We start from the raw sequence: 19,486 nt of genomic DNA, 5'->3' as shown, positions 1-19,486 counted from the left end.
TTTCCTCTGAAGTTATTTGAAGACAAGGATTATATTGGGATCATACGGCTTTGAATGACATTACAAAGAAGATTTATGTACACTACTACTCAAAATAATATGCATAAAATATTAATCAGAAACTTAACTTTTCTTCAACTACATGTAACATTATTTTTGTTATTCAATAAATATTCAATTATTCATCTATTCGACATTAATTTCATTGTCAGGGCACTTGTTTTTATGTAAATTATTCCGATCTTAACTACAGGTAAGCTACATAATGAATATGTGCTGTAATATCTCTATTCATATACAGTCTTTTTACCTATTTGTGTAATAATAATATAATATTAATTTATATGTTGTAATTATTATTAATTGAATTTAATTACTTTAAATTAAACATTATTATTATTATTATTATCATTGGTCCCCCCCGCCCGAAACATATTTCTAGATACGTGCCTGTTTGGTGGATAGTGATGTGTAACAATATAGTACATGAACAAATTGACATACTCCAAAAAAGAAATTCAATCCATGTTACTCATTAAATAAAGTTAGGCATGAAAAAATACTCTAGAATATTAGGATAGGCTTGATAGGCATTATTTTAGGCTTCAATGTGTTGTGTGGAAATTATTTATTTTAAGAGATGCTGGGTTTTAAATTATGTTGAAAAATATTTTGTTACTGTCATTTTAAGGTCTACATCCAGTGATGAGTTACAAAGTTGAAATTAATATCAATACAGCTCTTACTTGGTTTTTATACAGGGTGGGGCAAAAAAAAAAGGTAATCGAAGTTGTGTCTGTGAGGACGGTGTATTTATTGCACAATGGCATGTTTCACATGTTGCCCTCATTGCGAATAACAAGTTCCATGTGTTCGATGAAGTTAGACACCATCTGGGAGCACTGTTCAGGGGATACATCTCCCAGCACTGAGTCAATGTTCTCAAGTAGTTGTTCCAGAGTTTCTGGTACTGGTGAGACACATTGTTTCTTCAACATTCCCCACAGAAACACATCACACATCGTCAGGTCTGGACTTCTCGAAGGAAGAGGGAAGGCAGTCCATATGGACACGAGGTGTTCTGGAAACAGTTCCTCTAACAGTGCCTTGTTCCTATGTTGGGGGGCTCCATTTTGCTGGAAAACTTGCTGTTGGAAATCAAAGCATTACGTTCACTCCCACATTTACATGAGAACATAGTAGCATAAATAACATGAATCACCAACTTCATCTCATTTGATGATCATTTCCATATTTTGGTTACCTTTTTCTTTGACCCACCCTCTACATGTGATCAGCTTTTTTGAACGCAAGAAGAAAAAAACTGCCTGACCCTCTGCATCAAATGAGTAATGAATAATGCAAACCTCATTCATAAATGTTACAGCTGCTAGAATGCTGAAATATGAGAGGAGTGTTACATATTTGAATGGTAACATATGAAGAAACTGTGGAATTATTCCGAAAGTTGCCTCTGCACCTACAATATGAAAATAAGAAGAATTAGCATAAATATGATATCAATTATATTTTCAAAATAATACATTTTGCCTAATAAGCTACTGTTGTTTGATAATATTTTTCCCGTTTTATTCTAATTGTTTAAATGAATAAAAATTTAATTAATCACATATTTTAAATATAGATTACCAACATAATACAATATTCACAGGGTGGCTACTCACCGGGAATTCATTTAATTCTGGGAATTATGCATGAATTATTGGCTCCGTGAATTATACGTGAATTCTGCATGAATTTTTCTCCGTAGACATGAAAAAATTCCAACTTTTATTAATCCAAATCGCATTGAATTTATACATGCTTATAATGCCCCGAGGCGAGTTTTTCACAGCTTAGCTTTTATTTTTCTCAAGGAAGAAAAAAAAAATTCGAAAATAAAACCAAATTCTCTCAAATCTTTTTTTTTTGTTAGTGTCCTTTACAGAATAATCTATCTGACGGGAGGAAAATTATTGCAGAATAATAAATATTGAAGCTATCTAAGTAAATTAGAGTTTGAAATTTCTATAGAAGTAACAATTTTTCCTAGATTGATATATCCTGTAATATTTGTGTTCTTTATGTATTTTGAGTCCCAGTATGTGAAATGTCAAATGTAAATTCCACACCGTAAATTAAATATTTTGAATATATATACCGTTTAATTGAATTGAATTTAGATACATTGGAATCGCACAAACCTTTTATATTGTTAATGCATTTTGCATGTGTATCTGTGTGGGTGGTGAGAGGCGGTAATACATAAGGTTAAAATAGAGAAAGTATCTGCTTGTACCCTTGAATTTTTGGAAAGTTTGCCTTGAAAACCGGGAATTATACTTGAATATTATCATGATCGTAGATTGGCCACCCTGATTCAGCTAATACAGTAATACAAAGTTGTGTACCTGTTCCTGCAATAGACTCAAGATTAACACCTGCTGCATATGCAATGTTATACACAGAGTATCCATACACGCAGGCAAAAACTACCAATACAGCATACTTAATCACAGAAGCTAGTATAACAGATCTGACGAGAGATGCGTTGAAGGGCATTAATGAGCCAAGCAGAATGAGTAATCCAGATGATAAGCACATCGAATCAACGGTTGTATGCACTAGCTCTGCAAATATCTGAAAATAAATGGTATTAATAGCAAGATGCACACGCAAATAAATGGAAATTTCAATTATAGCAATGTCATCCCAAAAGTAATCCAGCATACATTTTCTTAAGTGTATTAAATTATATTATTTGAAACAGGTTAATTTATATTCTTAATGTTGAACTAACTGGCTGCAGTTTGGTTAAAAGGTGTGAAAGCAAGGTGCCAAAATTTAGGGGGCAAGGACAATCTACTTTCCGTCCGTACATAACAGGGTGTCTACCAGTTAAGAAAAGTCAAGAAATCAGCAGGTAGGTCAAGAAATTATGCTTGTGGTCAAGAATTTTTGCTATCTTTTACAGTATAGAAAAGTTAGATTGTTATATACCTGTACTTGGATTTGATAAAATTGAATATTTGGAAATCTAAAATTGTATTGAGTTGTGCTTAAGATGTGTTCATTTTGTTTCTTAAGAATTGCATTCTTGTATGCATGAAGTTTTGTAAAAATATTAAATAAAGTAATGTGGACATTCCCCATCCAGGATGAAGTATGAAGCATTAATTTTTACATGCATTAATAATAATTAAAGCAAGTCTGAATCTATTGTTAAAGTACAGCTTCTGTTTTCCCATGTGGTAGAGGTTTTCATTGCCACCACTGGTTGAAAGATAAAATATGCATTACTTGAGTCTCACTAACATATGAGATAACTTCTTAAGTCCTACAGAATTTATCCATTTCTTGTTATATTACATTTCTGTTTTCATATATTATTCCATTCAAAATAATTTAATCATATGAACATGTTGACACTAGTTGCCATGGATATTTTAGCAAATTATCTATACCGCCGGCGGTTCAAGTGTGTGTATTCTCAAGAGGACAGTTGACCCGCTGGCTGTCAAGTGGCTGTTAAATTTGAATTTATCATGTTTTGTAAGGCTCTCTGGGCACATAATTGCAGAGTTAATGTGGCCTGCTGGAAATAGTATTTTCATTCTGTTTTTGTTTATATTACTTACATTTATTTATTTTATTTTTCATATTTTCGTGATTATTGATTATTGTTCGCTTTAGCACTACTTAAAATATTTTTCTGTAAATTTATTATTTCTATCTATTTTTTTCTTACAAGAGAACCTGTGTGGTCTAGTCGTTGTCGGCATCCATGGCAGAGTGGTTAGCACAGCGCACTACAATGCCAGGGCTCCGGGTTCGAATCCCGGTTCAGACATGGATATTTGTGTTTGTTCCAATGAGAATCCATAGAATTTAGAGAAAATTGATAGGTGTGATACTTGAGAAAATCTTCGAAACAGAAAATACTACTGCTTAGGAGTATTCCATTTACCCAAAAAAGTCGGCATGGCACCTGACTCTCATGCGGGAGACCTGGGTCCAATTCCCGAGGTGGGTGATGTAAGGTCGGAATTTTTCAAACCTTGTCCCTGCATAGAACAGTTCCTGGATTTACCAAGCTTCAAATCAATGGGTACATGGGGGCAACCCTGAGGGATAAAGGCAGCCTAAGCATGTAGCTGATCACATCACCTCCAAATTAGCCGAGATCGAGAATATGTGGGGCCCTACCTCCACATCTTCTAAATGTGCTTTCATGACGTGGTGATATATTCACGGGGAACTTTAACTTTTTACCTTACCTATTTTTTTCTTATATTTATCACATATTTGTAGAATATTATTCTCATTTATGTAGTATACATTACAACATACATTACAGCATAAACGTATTACACACTAAATACTTTTCATTGGGTTTTCTTCCACTTTTTATCACAATTAATATGAATTGTGCAATGAAATGCTTCTAATAATAATACAATACTATATGTTAATACATTTTTATGTATATATATATATTTCTATTTATCAATACACTGTTGTAAATAAAATTATAGAAAAATATAGCATAGTATTTTGATATGCTTCATTCAGTTTTAAAATCAAACTCTGTACCTTGAACAAACGAGTGCGTTCATTGTGTTCCTTATTTGCAAATTGCCAAAAGTGGAGTAACAAAACAATATAGGAAAACAATAAAAGAAGCAAGTAGTGACACCAATGACACTTATCAAATGAAAGCACTACTGTTAATAAATCTCCTCTGTGAATGTTCACGCACATGAAACATTTCAACAATGATATGCAGGTTTCAATCCATTGAACTGCCGGCTGTCATGTTGGCCTCACATGCATCAATTCATGGTAAATCACAAAGAGTTCGACAAAGAAAAAATACAGTTTTCCAACATATTATTGCCATGCTGGTACTTACAGGAAGTAAGGAAGTATATAAGACTACATTACTGAAGACGAAATTTTGCCTCCCTGGGTATTCCAACCAAAATCTCTGCTGTCTTGCTAGTAAAGCATACGCTTGTACCTCTGGCGGTACATGTGGCAGCTAAAGTGTTAAATATAGATGTCATACACACTGAAGTCATATGGCAGGAATATCACTTCATATTATGAGTGGGACCATAATTTGTGGTATGTCATTACTAGACCTCGGATTTTAACCTATTTTTCCTTTACAGGTATGTAAGAAATAATAAGTTATGTCAGCATTTTGTTAAAAATGCAACAACTGATGAAGTTTTATAGTGCCTTAAAAAACCTATTTTGCTTGTTAGAACCTATTTTAGGTTTATGTGCCTAAATCAAGCCTTTTTTTTAGGTTTTTATATTTTAAAGGTTTTACAGGATTTTTATGTCACACAGAGGCATTTGCTTTGTTTGGTCACAAAATAATTCAATGATGAACGTGTTTGAAACGTACTCTCTGTCGATTTCCCTTCCTCCAAGTCCATTGTGGATTTTCAAAGCTCTAAACAAAGCAAAATGTCTGGTGCCACTGTTACCTGTACAATCCAAAGTGGTCTGATCTGTGTGGTCTTGGTCACTTTCACGTCACTTCGGTGTTTTGTGACATTCACATCTTGCGAATTAACATTTCAGCATTGAAGTTTGCACCACTGACTATGTTTTTGTTGAAAGATTATTTTCAGCATATAAGATGATTCTCACAGACAAAATTCCAGAGTTTGATTATTGATAACATGAAAATAGATGGTTGCCTAACTAAGTGGATTATATTAGCAAATTTCTAATGGTAAGTTCTGCCATTGCCATAAGGTTAGAACATAACATTATGCAAGATAGTGCATATTTCAGGATATAGGTGAGGAGAAATTTTGAACTATTTTAAGTTTTTTGGAACCTACTTCAGGATTTTTCGAGCCTAACTTAAGATTTTTAGAACCTATTTTAGGATTTTTAGGACCTATTTTACGATTTTTAGAACCTATTTTAGGGTTTTTCAAATCTATTTTAGGATTTTTAGAGCCTATTTTAGGGACCTAAAAGCACAGTTTTTAGCACAGGTCTACTAATTACAAAAAATAACCTGTGGTGCAACAGCCCATGAGGGCCAGGGCCCGCCTACCTACCGACTGCTGGCCTCACTCCCACCTGTGTGATGGAAGATCATACAACCAGTTACGGGGTGACGTGTGGTCAGCACGAGGAGCCTCCAGTCGTCGTCGTAGGTTTCCATGACTAGGTTGCACTACTCGCTCATAGCTCCCCAATTTCCTCACAATGGTGGGTGGCCACTGGTCCCATACACAGGCCAAAATCTCAGAAGAAAAGTTGTTATGGTTCCCTTAGTCCGAGCCCAAAGTATGGCCATGGTCTGGGATAGTATATCATTATTGTTCTGTTTTATTTAGGAGGGGAGGGTTGGGGTGTTTTTTTTATAGCTTTGAATGTACTTGTATGTACATTTATGGACACTTGGTTTGTAACAAGCCTATTGCATATCTATTGGCTCATTACACTTCAGAAATATCAATAACTGTACATGAGATTATCCCAGTTATTTACTACGTACTACAAAAAAATATGTGATAATGCTGTTATCTTAATTGAAATAACTTTATTTTAAACTAGATTACAAACTTAGATGATCATCAGAGCCTTTTTACAAAAAGGCTGCTAGAAATTTGATATGAATTGTTACAATACTAAGACGATTAGCATAAAAAATAAAATAAAAATTGTGCCAGGTTTCCAGTTTAGTGAAAGTTAAAGAGTAAGTGTGGGTTCAGTGTTAATATTGATAATGTACACTAGTTACTCTCACTTAGAAAAGGTGAAGGTTTCTTCTCTGCATTTTACCGTATCATAAAGGCACATAGGAGGTGTGTAGGTAGGACTTCACATATTCTTGAACTCAGATTTAGTGGAGGTGATGTGATCAGCACCATGGTCTGATTACCTTCACCCTAGGGTATTCATTTATGAGAAGTTAGGTGAGTCCCAAGGCCACTTATGTATTAATGGAAAACATATTCATCTGAGTACTCTTCCTGAGGGAAGTCTCAGCTCTCACTCAGGGATGCCTGCCAAGAATAAAATAGTACATGCCTATAAGTGGCTTTCATTTCTTAAAGTTACATGTCAGAGTTTATATACCTTTAAAGCAAATTAAATAACTTAATAAATCATCTAAAATGCTAGCATGAAGTAATATAAAAATTGTACATACTTCTGATATATCTGTTTTCATTTGCTCTGCTACAAATGACCTAAAAACTGGTGCTGATTGAGTTTGGTATATGATTAATATAATCAACAAAATAATGCAAAATCCAAAAAATATGATAAGGATTTTATACATAGCCTGAAAGAGAGAGAGAGATAATTAAATAAATATGTAGATAAGCTATAAGAAATACGTACAAGGAAGGATATTTCAATAACATTAGAAGAAAATATTTATTTCTCATTTAGTTCACAGTTGTTACAAGCACATAAACACAACTTTTGATGTTACAATTTGGAAGAACACATGCTCCTTTCATCAGGCATTACCAGACAGTATGATGTTCTGAAATATTAATGGACAACACAACTATCCGTGGATATTAAAAGCTCCAAATGAAAGAAGCCAGAGATAGGCTTCTCTCTTATACATGAATCAAAATTGCGTTCTTTGATTATGTTGCCAGTTCTTATTTCTTTCCGTCCATGTAATGAATTACTTTCTCATTACAATTTTCTCCCAGATCAAAGATTATTTTATCTTTTTAAAATGAAATTATCAAAGGAACATGTTTTTCATTTTCAGGCTTGTCTGGGGCTGGATCTTTGACATGAAGGCAACTTTTTTTACGAATTTTTCTTTCCATTCGAAAAACTGCTATGATATTCCCAAATCCGAAAAATTTCATCTGGAACATTCACGTGAATCTTCATATGGTTTGCTTTTGCTACAGGTGTGCTGGTTAATAATTCTGAATTTCCTCACTGGATGGTGCTGGAAGCAAGGGTTGGTGCACAGTCTCAACTTTTACGTCAGTGTGTTGCCAGGACAGTATCTGTCAAAACACCGTGGATGTGCAACCGAGTGCTAGTGATCGTGATATTGGGTTTGTGTGGGAAACATGTTGACCTTCAAACCAAATAAGGAGCATGTGCGGCATGTCCTGGTTTTCTTGTTCAATCAAAAGAAAAATGCGAGTGAAAGGCATCGTATCCTTATGGAAATGTATGGTGACAACGTCCTAATGCAAGACACATGTGTCCGTTGGTTTCGACAATTCAAAAGTGGTGATTTCGACTTGAAAGACAAAGATCACCTGGGCTAGCTGAAAAAATTCCAAGATGCTGAATTGCAAGCACTGTTGGACGAAGACGATACACAAATGCAACAACAACTGGCAGAGAAGTTAAATGTTGGTCGCCAAACCATAGCTGATCGTCTTCATGCCATGGAAAAGATCCAGAAGGTAGGAAAATGGGTCCCACATAATTTGAACGACAGACAAATGGAAAAGCGAAAAACGGTGTGTGAAGTCTTGCTTTCTCGGCATGAAAGAAAGTCTTTCTTGCAACGGATAGTGACTGGGGAGAAAAATGGATCTACTTCGAGAACCCAAAAAGTCATGGGTTGACCCAGGACAACCTTCAACATCGACCGCAAAACCGAATCGCTTCGGAAGGAAGACAATGCTGTGCATTTGGTGGGATCAGAAGGGTGTGATCACTCTGTGGTGTGGTGTACCATGAGCTTCTGAAACCAGATGAAACAGTAAATGCCATTCGCTACCATCAACAACTCATCAATTTGAACCATGCATTGATCGAAAAGTGCCCAGATTGGGCGACAAGACACAGAAAAGTGATTTTGCAGCACGACAACGCCTCATCACACACAGCGAAAGGTGTCAGAGACACAATTTCTGCACTTGGCTGGGAATTCTTACTCCACCTGCCATACTCACCAGACTTGGCCCCTTTGGACTACCACTTCTTTCGATCGATGTCTCACTCACTTTCCCAGCAACACTTCAACAATTATGAAGACGTCGAACAATGGCTTGCTGACTGGATCACTTCAAAATGTGAACAATTTTTCTGGAAAGGCATCCACAATTTGTCGGACAGATGGACACAATGTATAGCTAGCAATGGTTCATACTTTGAATAAAGCATTTGTTACATTTCTCCCCAGATACACTTGTTTTCTTTCGGATCAATTAAGAATTATTAACTAGCACACCTGGTATTCTCTGGGTATTATCAATAGTTTACCCAGCCTGCATGGTGGAGCTGTTAGCACATTGTGCTATAACTCCAGGGGTTACTGGTTCGAATTCTGGCCTGGGCATGGATGTTTTGTGAGTGTCCATTCATCAATTTCATCTTATCATCACTCATCTCCATCTTCGCAAATTAGCCAAAAGTGGCACAAGAAGTGAAGTAAAATAAAGCAAATCAATCAATCCGTCAATAGTTTAATAAACTTATGTAATCATGAAACTCTTTAAAATATCAAGGAAACAGTGAAAGCAAATCACAAGATTTATGTGAATGCTCCAGAAGAAATTCTAAACAGATGTAATTTTTTGGATATTCTAATATCATAGTCGTTTTTGAAGGAGAAGAAAATTCGAAAAAAGTTGAAAAAAAAAGTACCCCGTCTGTCAGTGTGCACCAACTATTAATATCTCTGACATTACAAGAGCAATAAAAAACAAAATTTGGCAGACTGATAGCTCGTATTTAAAAAAAATACTTCAACAGAATAAAAATCAACTAAAACAGTCAGTACATCTGCCAGTGACCTGTAACAATCAATGAAAAGTGACATACTGATATCTCACAAGTAAATATGTAGATCTACGCAGAGCCATGAGCTACACATCACACAGGAGCTATGCAGAGCTATATACACTCCACAAGAGAATCAGGGGTGGGGGGGGAGGCAAAAGTCTTAACCGTAAGTGCTAGCTACGTTAAATCAATCTGAGAACACAGACTCTAGATATCTCAGAGCTTTCTGGGTATAATAAAATAAATATTATGAATGTACTTTTCAAGTGAGAACGATAACGGAGATATGAACTAAAAAAAATGTTGTAGGAAAACGTAAACAAAAACAGTAACAAGTAAAACATGGCAATGTAATGGTAATTGTGTAAGTAAATACAAGAAGGGACATGCTGATACTAATCTTTATTGCATGAATTTGTGGTGTAGCAGTAATTAGTAAACGATAATTAAGTAATGAAGCAAGCAATAAATGTAGAAAAATGAAATGTTAACACCTGCTGGTCAGTACTCACATGAACGAATGTAAGGAGGGAAAAGGTCACAGAAATCATAGCAGGCCACAGCAGATTCTCAAAAATACCACCACCAACAGCAATGCACTTCTGAACGTGTCGGAGGACATCTTGTGGTGCACTACAAAGTTCCCGATGATGTTCCCGGATTAACGCAGCAGCATTCATAATGCGAATGTGCAGTTCATCCCTTGTATTCACCCTTTCCCGGTAAACCTCCTGCTTCATCCACCACCATAAACAGAAATCAAGATGGGTTAGGTCAGGAGAATGAGGTGGCTATGGAACCAGACCACTACCACGATGACAACAACGACCAATCCATCGATTAGGGTAGGTGGAATTCAGATGTTGAATGATCAACCGACTGTAATGAGCAGGTGCTCTGTCATGCTGCAAGATGAGGTTCCGCCTTGTGTGCAAAGGAACATCGTCTAACTGGTCTGTCAAATAATTTTGTAACAGATGAAGGTACCGTTGTGCATTCATTCGTTCATGAAGGATAATTGGTCCAAGAAGAATGTCGCCAACCATGCCACACCACACGTTTATGAAAAATCTGTCTTGGTACCCTGTGACAAGAGTTTCGTTAGGTTTGTCCCGAGCCCAAGTGTGTCTATTACGGGTATTATTCACACCACTACGATTGAAGGTTGCCTCATCAGTGAATAAAATGTATGGCACTTGTACTGCCTGCTGTAGTAGCCAATGACAAAATCGACGGGGGAAGCATAATCACCAGGACGTAAGTCTTGCACTGGTTGGTTGTGAAATGGATACAAATGTTCCCATCTAATGTCCGCCACACACGAGTATGTGCAATACTTAGACGTGTTGCCATTCGTCTGGTACTAGTGGTAGGTCTTTGTTGCACCATGGTAAGTATTTCCTCCTGTTCGTCAACAGATTGTCTGGTTTCACGTTCGGAAGTCACTTTAGCACTGGGAAGTATTCCATGCTCTCTCAATGCACAAAACGTATTAGTAAACCCTACCTTATTTGGTGTCCTTCATAATGGGAAACGCCTCCTGTATTCTTCAACGGCCATGTGCGCACTTCTATTACAAAACCCGTACACAAACACCATGTCCGCATACTCCTCATTCATGTATGTAGGTGCCATTTGACGGTAACTGTCTGTGAACTGCTATGGAAACAACCCAGATAACAGCATCTCACAAATGTGCACGTGTTCCAAGTACACACTCTCACAGCACTGCAGTTAAGATGCTTCGATGAGTAACTGTGTCACGTGTGCTGCCACCCATTGGCAATCTTGCGAAATTGTCAGGGAACGTTATGGTTTACTAAGGGGCCATTGTAGCTCGGTTGGTACGGCGTTCCACAACCAATCCAAGGGTCGCAGATTCAACCCCCGACCGGGGAAACCCGGAATTGTTCTGATGGTGGAAGAGGCTCCAGCGTCTATCCAGCGTCGAATAACATGAGTATTTACTTACACAATTACCATTACATTGCCATGTTTTACTTGTTACTGTTTTTCTTTACGTTTTCCTACATCATTTTTATTTCTGTTCATATGTCCGTTATTGTTCAAAATCTGACCCATGTTCATATGAACTTGTTTGCTTAGAATCACCCATACTACCAGTTGCCAAAGTATTGCCGCTTCCTCCTGGATCACCCTGTATATTTATTACCCAACAGTTTCACACCCGGACAAGGCATTGACCTGGTCACAAAATTATTATAGAATAACTTGATCTACATTTACTCTGGTGTTGTACTCAATTTTATCCCAGTTAGGGGTGCTGAAAAGTATATCTCAGTGTTACCAAATTTTTATCTCAGTTAGGGACCTTCTGTTTCCTTGCCAACTTAGAAACCTTATACAACTTAGAAACCAATACCAATAATACTAAACTTATCTCAGATTGGAACAGCTCACTACTCATCTTTATCCCAGTTAGGGATTCCCACTTGATTCAACTACAAAAACACGTGTCCAATAAGACTAATATTAACCTGGTCACTTGACTAATTAACAAAAATGCAATTAACAATGGAAAAGGTCCAAGTGATTCAATAAAATAAACTCACTTGACTAAATAAACAAAAATCACGTGACCAATTAAACAGCACATTCTATCAAGACAAACAAAAGGAGGGGGGGATGGAAGATACAGAAAAACAGGGTGAATAGAGTTCGCAGGTACTCCCTTTGGAATGAGCCGGGAACTGACGAATGTCAATCGGTACCTCCCAACAAATTGGGACGGATGGTGCATGAAACCTGGTTGGGGGCTGTTCCGGGTTTGCACCTGGGAACCAGTTCGTACGGGACTCATCCCTTTCGGTATCTTGGTGGGGGACTTTCTTGGTGCTTGAACCTGGGAACCAAGGTTCTGTTGAAGAATGGATCTTTACCGACGGGTAAAGGAAGCCATAGCCATTTCACAGGAAAGCATCAATTTCAACAGGGACGTGGGACTTCAGGTCAGTCACGCTTGGAACCCACTTCTCCGTAAAAACATGACACCAGCCAATGAGAACATTTGGTATGTATTCCATTCTTGTGGCACTTTCTACTAATACTTTCGGAGAAAAAAATACTTTCAAATAAAAAAAGCTGTGCTTGCTTTTAGTGGAAAATTAGAAATCCCCCCCCCAAATATAGACAAAATAAAATTAAACTTTACTAATGAGATATCTCAAAGCTAATGTAGCATTCCAAACATGTAACTCTAAACATTACCTGAGTCATAGTATGCTCCAAAAGTCAGAAAATGTGCTATGTGACATATATGTCACAGCCGGAGTTGGCGACCTCAACTGCCAGTGATATATACAGGTCACACCGACATTTAAGGATTCAAGCATTAAAAATGTGTCAGGTGTTGACTTACAATTGTTCGATCCCACAAACTGGCAGATGTGACAATCAAAATAATTTTATGTTCCATTAAAGTAGTATTTACTAAGTCATCATTTGAAGAAAGTTCAGCGCTAACTCTCTGTGTTTCCCTATGCATCCATAAAAACTGCCTCAATCCATCGGGCCTTGTATCGGAGTATCTGCGAGCCGGCAACTTCCTGCATATCTGAGAGCCTGGGATTCTGAGATATGATAGAGCTCGTAACAAGTCGGAATCCGGTATTTATACCTCCAACAAACTATCCACCCCCAACCACCAGAGCAAAGTCCTATTGTTACCTTTCAAACAGGGAAGCCGTTGAGGAAAAGCAACCATCAGCTTCCCCGGCTACCAGGCAAAAGGTAACGTAGGCAAGAGCTTTTACAAATATCCAAACTTTTACACTTATAGTTTCCATTTTGCAGCTGTGTGCATAAAAACCACACAGCAACACCAGTAAGCACAAGACGTGTGTTTGAAATGCTGCATCTTCATCAAAAGTTAACAACATTTCACAATATAATAAAGTCTTTGCCATATATTGTTTTTGAAATTCTTTGAAATTCAGTCTAATGCACAGAATAAGCAATACAAAAGTATTCTGGACATTGAAAAGAAACCTGCAACATGTTTCCGCAGACACATGCTCTGTGTGATTGACGCAAAGCAATCAACTCCTACACATAACCAAAGGGACACTTGTCGCAGCTGAACACTTTCTACTTCCCCTAAAATCTGTAAATGAACTGGTCCTTCCTTCCCTGCTCCCTGTCTTCCCTTGTTTGGGGATCTTTCGTGAGCTGACTGCTTGTACAGTGTACAAACAGTGGCGAATTGTAACCGTACATTCGCAATAATCTCACAAATGTGTACGAACAATCAAGCCAGTGACAGATTGTAATCATACATTTAAAATTATCTTGCAAACGGTTCGTTTGCAACCCCATTTTTACTGAGACTTTTTGCTTCTACTATTGTGTACTTTTCACCCTTTCAGTTTGCCGTATCACTTCTGATACACCCTGTAGAAAGAACAATTCTAATCTTAGGAAATGGACATACATACCTTAATAATAGCTTGAAGTTCATAGAAAAGATAAATGACAAAATATAATATCCAAATGAGTAACAGAACAGGAAACAGTGACTCCTGAAGGGTTCCAAATGAACTTTCTCTTTTGAAATTTTGAATCTGTAGTATTTCTCTCCTTAATAAAAAAGAAAGAAAACAGTAGATTGTTTCTAGAATAAAATGTACCATTTGAAGTTCTGCTTCCTAGACATAATTTATGTGCACTTTAATATGATAAGCTTTATGATATTTTACTATGTAAGGAAAAGATTAAAATTAAAATGAACATTAAGACACAAACAGTAATTCATAACATAAAATCTCAACTAATTCCTGTGAAATAATAGTGTATATATATACTTATATTTCATATGCATGTGATGTCAATATGATACAAATCTTCAAATTCACATCAGGAGTGGAGCCAGGGAGGGAGCATATTCCCCCATCACGTCATGACAGGTTTCAATGTTCAGGGGTAGCTTTAACCCCCTTTTTTTATAGATTAGAAAGCAAGATTCTTGTTAGGGAAGAGCACTATGTTTCAGTGGCGTAGCATTATAATACGCCCGTACACCTGGCGTTCCACGATTTAAAATTTCAAAAATGCGTAAATGCTGTAAATATAAAGTAAATCTTGACTAATTTCATATATGTCTGACCTTCATGGCATTATAATAGCTATTTTTCCCGATCCGCTTGCAATGTTCCACTAACAACACTCATTCTAGCATTTTTTTTCAATGCCTTTCCTGGCTGGACGCTGAGCAGGTTCGCCATAGAGGACCCTATATTCCTTGCTGCCTTTCTGGAGGGAAAACTTGGACCTCTACAGCACGTGCCCAAATGCTCTCTCGTACGCCAGCATGTGGAGCAGAGGGCTATGTGATTATTTCACGTGGCCCTTTCTGCCTTCTGAAGCAGACGACAGCGGTAGAATTCCTACCTGGTTCTTTGCGCTCGTGCCACTCGTGCTATGTGTTGCTACAATACGCAATATTGACTGATGTAACTTTATCAAACTGAAATATAGCACTTCTTAATGGCCACTACATTGTATAATTTATATCACGAACAGCGATGTGCATTAAAATCTAAAAGATCAACAAAGTTTTTGTCAAATAAGTTGGTGAAGTCCTGATGGTAGAAGTTCAGCCTGTGGCTGCTCTACCACTTAACCCGCAAAACTATTATTGTTTTTTTATTATTATTTTTTCATTATTATGTAACTGCTTAATATTGTGTCAATGCAAATGTTTAGCATTCATTTGAAAACGCTTTAACATCGAATGGTCTCTGGACAAAATTGTTTTAAAATGTTTATCAGTATTCTCAAGACGTAATAAACAGTGGTCTGAATTACTAATCGGCACTGTTACGTTAGTAGAGTGTACGATAGTTGGAGCATCCGCCCACCTCCGTGTCAAAGTGTTTTGCACAGCGCACCAAGACGACAGAGGGCCCCTGATTCGAATACCGGCATGAGCATGGGTGTTCTTTGTCAGTGTCCCTTCATCAATATCATTACTCATATTCATATTCGCGATTAAACAAAAATGGTAGAAAAGCGAAGTAAAATAAACCAAATCAATCAGTAGTTGGATCGCCCACAACAATGACGTTTACTGTTGTGCAGAGGCACTTGTGATTCAGTTAGGTTTTATAATGATTTGCGTCATGCCGAAAGGTATAAAACACCAGAGTTCAAAACATTTGTTGCATAGTGAGGCATCTCATTTTCTAGCTAAAACATGCATGGATTATGTTTTATTGAAAACCAAGCTGACTTCAGGTAAATAAACAATACCTGTGGCGACTAATGCCATAAGTAAATTATTAAACAAAAAAGGGCCGACCCTTCCTTCGGACTTGGCGTTCCCACCCGAAATGCCCATGCTACGCCACTGCTATGTTTCACATGTGTGTGTGTGTGTGTGTGTGTGTGTGATTGGTGCTGCCACCTGCCAGAAATGTTTCAAAATTACTATGTCACTGAATAGTCTGTGAACAGTCTGTTAGCTGGATGCTGTTTGGAATGAGCACAAGGCAGTGCCAATGGCCATGTCTGAATTGTCAAGGCCACCACTATGTGTTTTCCTGTCACTTTCCGGTGCCGTCGAAGTCGTCCAAATGTAGATGCTGCCTTTCAGTACAGTTGCTACTTTCCCTGCCAGTTCTCAGTTTGAACACCACCCACCTCGCTCTGGAGTGTGGGCACACAGTACAGAAACATAAGGCAGACACCAACTAAATATCAGGCCTCTCCGATAGCAGAGTTCATAGGCGTGACTTGGAAGGAGCAAGGGGCGACACTTGCCCCCCAATTTTTAGGTTACTAAATTTAAAAATTAAATATACTTTTTCAACCTTCTGGGATCTGAGTAGCAAAGTATTGAAGACTTTATTTTATGATTGGGCAAATGTAAGTTGTTTAGCAAAATAGTTCTGGACATTTTACGGGATGGGAAACTTGTTGGTCCTGGTTCCCATAGTCCCAAGTTTGATTCTGCCCCCTAAAGTTAAATCCCAAGTGTGATTCTGCCCATGAAAGTTAAGTCCAAAGTTTGATTCTGCCCATGAAAGTTAAGCCTCAAGTTTGTTTGTGCCTCTGAAAGTTAAGTCTCAAGTTTTATTCTAACCCTGAAAGTTAAGTCTCAAGCTTGTCTGTGCCCCTGAAAGTTAAGTCCAAAGTTTCATTGTGCCCCCGAAAGTTAAGTCCCAAGTTTGATTGTGCCCCTGAAAGTTAAGTCCCAAGTTTGATTGTGCCCCTGAAAGTTAAGTCCCAAGTTTGATTGTGCTCCTAAAAGTTAAGTTCCAAGTTGATTGTGCCCCGAAAGTTAAGTCCCAAGTTTGATTGTGACCCCGAAAGTGAAGTCCCAAGTTTGATTGTGCCCCCAAAAGTTAAGTCCCAAGTTTGATTGTGATCCTGAAAGTTAAGTCCCAAGTTTGATTGTGACCCCAAAAGTTAAGTCCCAAGCTTGATTGTGCCCCCAAAAGTTAAGTCCCAAGAAGTTTGATTCTGCACCCGAAAGTAAAGTCTCAAGTTTGATTCTGCACCCAAAAGTAAAGTCCCAAGATTGATTCTACACCCAGAAGTTAAGTCCCAATTATGATTCTGACCCCCCAAAAATTAAGTCCTAAGTTTGAACCCCTTCCCAAAGTTAAGTCCCAAGTTCGATTTTGCCCCTCCAAAATTAGGCCCCAAGTTACACCCATGACAGAGGGGTAATGTCATCGCCTTGCAATCAAGAGGTCCTGGGTTCAATACCTGGTGGAGGCAAACAAACTAAATGTCATAATGTTTCCACTTATTTGCTACTTAAAATTAAAATGTAGCATGTACTTTCTTCTTTCAGAATTTTTCGAAATACAGATTTAAAGATAAAGTGTACTGTGTTTTAGATCACCTATTTAGTAAACATTGCCTCTACAAAGTGAAAGTTGCAGCATGGTTGTATAGAGCTACAATGGCTTGAAGCATGCATTTGTTGTACCTTCCTCATCTTCCCTCCAACTGATCTATGATGCAGATTCGAGTGATAATGGTAGGGGGATTATGTGGGTGGAATGGTGCTGAAGTCAGCAGCTTTTGATTTGGACACAGGCAATTTATTCTCTCTGTTCCTCATGTTCGTGCTGTTTGCACCTGTGTTAATCTCTACTACAGTTGAAGATATTGAATTGTGCTTGCATAAAATCACTCTCTTACTTGCTCATGGGAGAGTTAATTTGCAGCATCCCTAATGAAATAATTAAGAAGATTAAAGAAGGAGTGCTGCCTACTGATGTGAGGAATATGAGGATCTGTCCAGAAAATTCATTGAGTATAGCAAAACTTTACAGTATAATTTAAGTGACTTTAGATTAGATACGGTACATAATGTATCTGCAGGTATAATAAAGCAATATATTTATGGATTGTTTGGGGCGATGCAACTCCCCTGTCACCACACAGATGTGCTTGTGGCACCATTGCCCAACTGATAGTAATATTCTCAAACTACAAATAATATTTGAGTCTCAGAAATAATAAATTAAGCTGTATAGTGTGCCTCTGTACTTTTACAACTATAGTAGTAACAGGGTGGCTACTCATCAGGAATTCCTTGAATTCTGGAAATTATGTTTGAATTATTGGCTCCGGGAATTTTGCATGAATTCTGTTTGCATTTTTTTCCGTAGACGTAAATATTTGCAGTTTTTTAAAATTCAAATCCCATTGAATTTATACATATTTATAAATGCCCTGAGGCAAGTTTTTCACAGTTCAGCTTTTATTTTTATCTAGGAAGGAAAAGAAAGCTACGTGTAAAATGAAACAGAATATTCTCAATCCGTTTACTTTGTTAGTGTCCTTTGCAGCACAGTCTATCTGACAGGTGTATGATTATTGCAAGATAATATATGTTGAAGTTGATTAAGTAAATTTGAGTTTTAAATTCTTATACAATTAACAATTTCTTGTGCATTAGTATATCCGTAACATTTATGACTTGTGTTTGTAGATGAATTTCGAGTCTGAGTATGTGAAATGGCACATGTAAACTCTGCACCTTAAATTATATATATATTTACTTGAATTGAATTAGAATATTTGGATACATTGGAATCACACAGATCTTTTATATTATTTATACGTGGGCCGTTCAAGTCAATCGGGGACTTTTTTTTTTCCAGGTTTAAATAGACGCCTAGGCTGGAGGTTTTGTATGCAGTAGGAACTGGCAACTGTGTGCTGTTACTGGTAGGCGGCGCTCATTTCCGTCGTTTCTGCATAGATCGTTATTCAAGATGGAGGACAAGTGTGAATGTCTACATGGAACAGCGTGTTGTGATGAAATTTTTAGTGAACGAGGACAGAAAACCTGCAGAAATTTACAGAAGACTTCAGGCTCAGTACGGTGATGAGACACTCTGTCGCAGTAAGACATTTGAATGGTGTAAGCGCTTCAAAGATGGCCGTATCTCTATTACTGACGATCCCGGTCGTGGTGGATCACAGCCCACGGCAATCATTCCTGGAAACATTCAGCGTGTGGAGCAGCTGATCCTGGACAATCGTCGCATAACCTGTCGTGGAATTACAAGGGTGTGTAATCTGTCGTTAGGAACAGTGAACACAATAATTCATGATCATTTGTTGTTCCGAAAAGTGAGTGCACGGTGGGTCCCAAAGCAGCTGTCCGCTTTTGACCGACACAGAAGAGTTGAAGTCTGCAGAGAACTCAAGGACCGCTAAGACATGGAAGGCCAGGATTTTCTGAATCGCA

The 19,486-nt window shown here is 37.6% G+C and overlaps 1 protein-coding gene across 3 annotated transcripts in view; it reads right to left on the bottom strand.

The window, feature by feature from the left end:
- LOC146004752 (sodium-dependent proline transporter-like) overlaps positions 1-19,486 on the bottom strand; it is a 78,719-nt gene that overhangs the window by 28,310 nt on the left and 30,923 nt on the right. For all 3 annotated transcript variants that reach the window (XM_083143724.1, XM_083143725.1, XM_083143726.1), the window contains 4 exons: positions 14,211-14,352; positions 7,187-7,321; positions 2,412-2,640; positions 1,368-1,480 (listed from right to left, as the gene is read on the bottom strand). In XM_083143724.1, coding sequence (XP_082999850.1) covers positions 1,368-1,480; positions 2,412-2,640; positions 7,187-7,321; positions 14,211-14,352 — 619 coding nt within the window. The remainder of the gene's footprint in view (positions 1-1,367; positions 1,481-2,411; positions 2,641-7,186; positions 7,322-14,210; positions 14,353-19,486) is intronic.

Source organism: Lepisma saccharinum, chromosome 22, assembly GCF_977018435.1.
Source record: "Lepisma saccharinum chromosome 22, izLepSacc3.1, whole genome shotgun sequence".
In the NCBI taxonomy this organism is placed as follows: domain Eukaryota; kingdom Metazoa; phylum Arthropoda; class Insecta; order Zygentoma; family Lepismatidae; genus Lepisma; species Lepisma saccharinum.
This window is presented reverse-complemented; position numbering and strand designations above follow the sequence as displayed.